The following is a 2,691-nucleotide window of genomic DNA, read 5'->3' on the forward strand; positions in this document are numbered from 1 at the left end:
TAGCGAATTCCCCATGTTAAGAACCCCTGCTTCCCTTGCGCTACATCAGGTGCTGCAAACCGATCAAAGTCAAGCTCACAGTGCGTTATTGTCCCCATCTATCCGCACACCCTCCGTCTCTCTCCTCTCTCTCTCCTTCTCTCTCTCTCTCTCTTCGCTCACACTGTCGCCTGCAAGCTCATGAGTGCGCGCGCCTAGAAATCCATCTGAATGCGAGGAGTGAAGGAGGGTCGGTGCGCTCTGCAGACTAATTTCACTTGTCATTCCTGAATAACGTCGCTCTACCGGAGGGCTGGAATCGGACTTCAGTAAAAGAAGTGCGGTGGCCTTCGCCCTCACTCAGCAACGATGTCCGAATATATCCTCACCTTACTCGTCATACTGGGATTCGGGGATATATTCTCAAATGTTCAGACACTGAGGGACGCTGATACAGAGCAAGGTAAGAGAAACGCAGCAGCTGTACAATGAAACTTGCTCTCGCGGAGCATCCTATAATCTGTCAGCGCATCTCGCCACGTGCGTGATGTCGCTACATGTTTTTGATGCGATGCGAGCATTTTTCCCCGAAATGTTGCGTTGAATTAAACTGGGAACTAGTCAGGTTGAGGTTGGAATGTTTCACTCGCGTGTTGTAGTAGTCGATGGTGTAATTCAGTTCCCTGTAGGTAGCGTCTGCTGGTGTGCTTGGATAGAACCAAAAGAGTATGAATAAGCTCAAGCCCTAATAACGATATTGTGATTTTTAAGACGGAAATGTGAGGTGTGTAGGATGATATAGTTTCGTGATATATTGTCAAAATTAAACAAGAATGTGTTTGTTCGGTAAATGACTTTTAAAATACATTTTTTGTATTATTGGTAAGTCTTAAAACATATGAATAGGCTTACTGAGAAACGTAGGTTACAGTTAACAGTGCATTACATATAGGCTTTTTTAAATCGTGAAATAACGATTGAATTGTTGTTTATTGCAATATATACCATGGAATGAGTCGCCTTATGATTCGAAACGTAAGAGACATTTCCATACTTCCTTGCAATATTTAAATAGCTAGTTTGCTCTTATTTTTGTTATCAGTTATGTACATTGGTGTGAGTTATGTTGCATTATCTTGTTTAGGAAGAGCGTATTGCATTACTTTAGTGTCGTGTGTTACCCTGATGGTGTTTCATGTTTGTTTGGGTGTCAGTGCACTGTCTATTTTATTATTGGTCAATAGTTGCTGAAAAATACAATTTTGAGCTGCTCAAATCATCATGTGACCTTGTGTTGGACCATCTTTGTTATTTTCAGTAGCAAACAGATTTTAATAACCATCCTAATGCCTGAAACATAGTCAGTGTATTGTTATGTCATAAAGTCCTGGCAACTTCTAACCACTATCATCAAGTTGTGAATGTTGCAAGTTTCTCGAATATCACAATGTCTTCCTTGTATGGCTTGTATAACATAAACTTTTGGCTGAAGAGTAGCAATTGTGAGTGACACTGTCAGAGAAATCTAAATCAATGAGGGCAGATATTTAATAAATCTTGATGTGGGGATCAATGAGTCTTGAACTAGTTGCAGGGGTTTTGTTCACTTGCAGCAAATCCCTGTTCACCATCGGATTGAGATAAAGCAAATACTGTCAGCTTGTAGCACAGACAAATCTGTCAAGATTGTTTTCCCCTTGTGCTCTCAAAGCTAGACACGAGATTCACGAAAAATAGATTCTGGTATCAAGTATCATATTTCAATTCATACGCAATATAAAGTACAACTAGGCAGTTATTTCAAGATTGTCTTTTAGAACCAAAAACAGCTTTTATAAACAAAGAAGATCTCTGCAGGGTGTTGCAGCTCCTGCTTTCGCATGACAACAAGACCAAGAGGTAAAACATAGTGTATCGTCATTTGAAATTTGATCAGTTATTTAAAAAGTATATATGCATTAAGCATCCATGTTTTGTTATGTAACGTGACCATTTGATGCATGACATCCACTACAGCAGACAGTTCTTTAAAATACATTTTAAACCATTTAGAGTGTTTTGTTACATCTAAACCATCATAAATAATTTACCTTTGACCCTTAAACATAATTCTCTACGACCATAGCTCTTTATATGTCATTGTATTTTTTTATTTATGACAACAGAAATTCAACATGGCTGCAAGTTTTGAAGCACCTAGTACTCCTTGAATATCTTCTATCATTTACTATCATTTATTGCAGTGGACAGATGTGTAACTCAAAATACAATTTAAAAAATATATATATTTTTAAACTTTTTTCTTAGAAAAAAAAAAATCCTTATTTAATGAATACTTCAGGCATAAAAGGGTTAAGTCGAAAGAACTTCCTAGCACACGTGCACTACTGTAGATTGTTTTGTCTCTTCATCCAGGTGTGTTCACAGAGTAAAACTGTTATTTTCAAAAGCTGCATATTCGTCATATCAGATGAATGTAAATGTCACTGTGCCCTGCAAAGAGATTATCTGAATAGTGGTACTTTGAGGCTTGTGTTTTCCTGCTAAATGCTTGCATTCATATCTCCATCATATGATACTATGTCCTAATTCTCAACACTGCTCATTCACTTATCACATATTTAAAAAAAATAATGACAATCGGAACAGAGTCATCAGTGTGGTTGTGACATAAGCACTCTTAGGATGCTTGATAAAACCGCTCTTTCCACA

At 37.9% G+C, this 2,691-nt stretch overlaps 1 protein-coding gene across 1 annotated transcript in view; it reads left to right on the forward strand.

Moving 5' to 3' along the window:
• Positions 1-348: 348 nt before the first annotated feature.
• Positions 349-2,691, forward strand: part of LOC107661145 (low-density lipoprotein receptor-related protein 1B-like) — a 349,019-nt gene continuing 346,676 nt past the window's right edge. The window contains exon 1 of the mRNA XM_016450614.1: positions 349-442. Coding sequence (XP_016306100.1) covers positions 349-442 — 94 coding nt within the window. The remainder of the gene's footprint in view (positions 443-2,691) is intronic.

The sequence above is a fragment of the Sinocyclocheilus anshuiensis genome, unplaced genomic scaffold (genome assembly GCF_001515605.1).
Source record: "Sinocyclocheilus anshuiensis isolate Anshui unplaced genomic scaffold, SAMN03320099.WGS_v1.1 scaffold2056, whole genome shotgun sequence".
Classification (NCBI taxonomy): Eukaryota; Metazoa; Chordata; class Actinopteri; order Cypriniformes; family Cyprinidae; genus Sinocyclocheilus; species Sinocyclocheilus anshuiensis.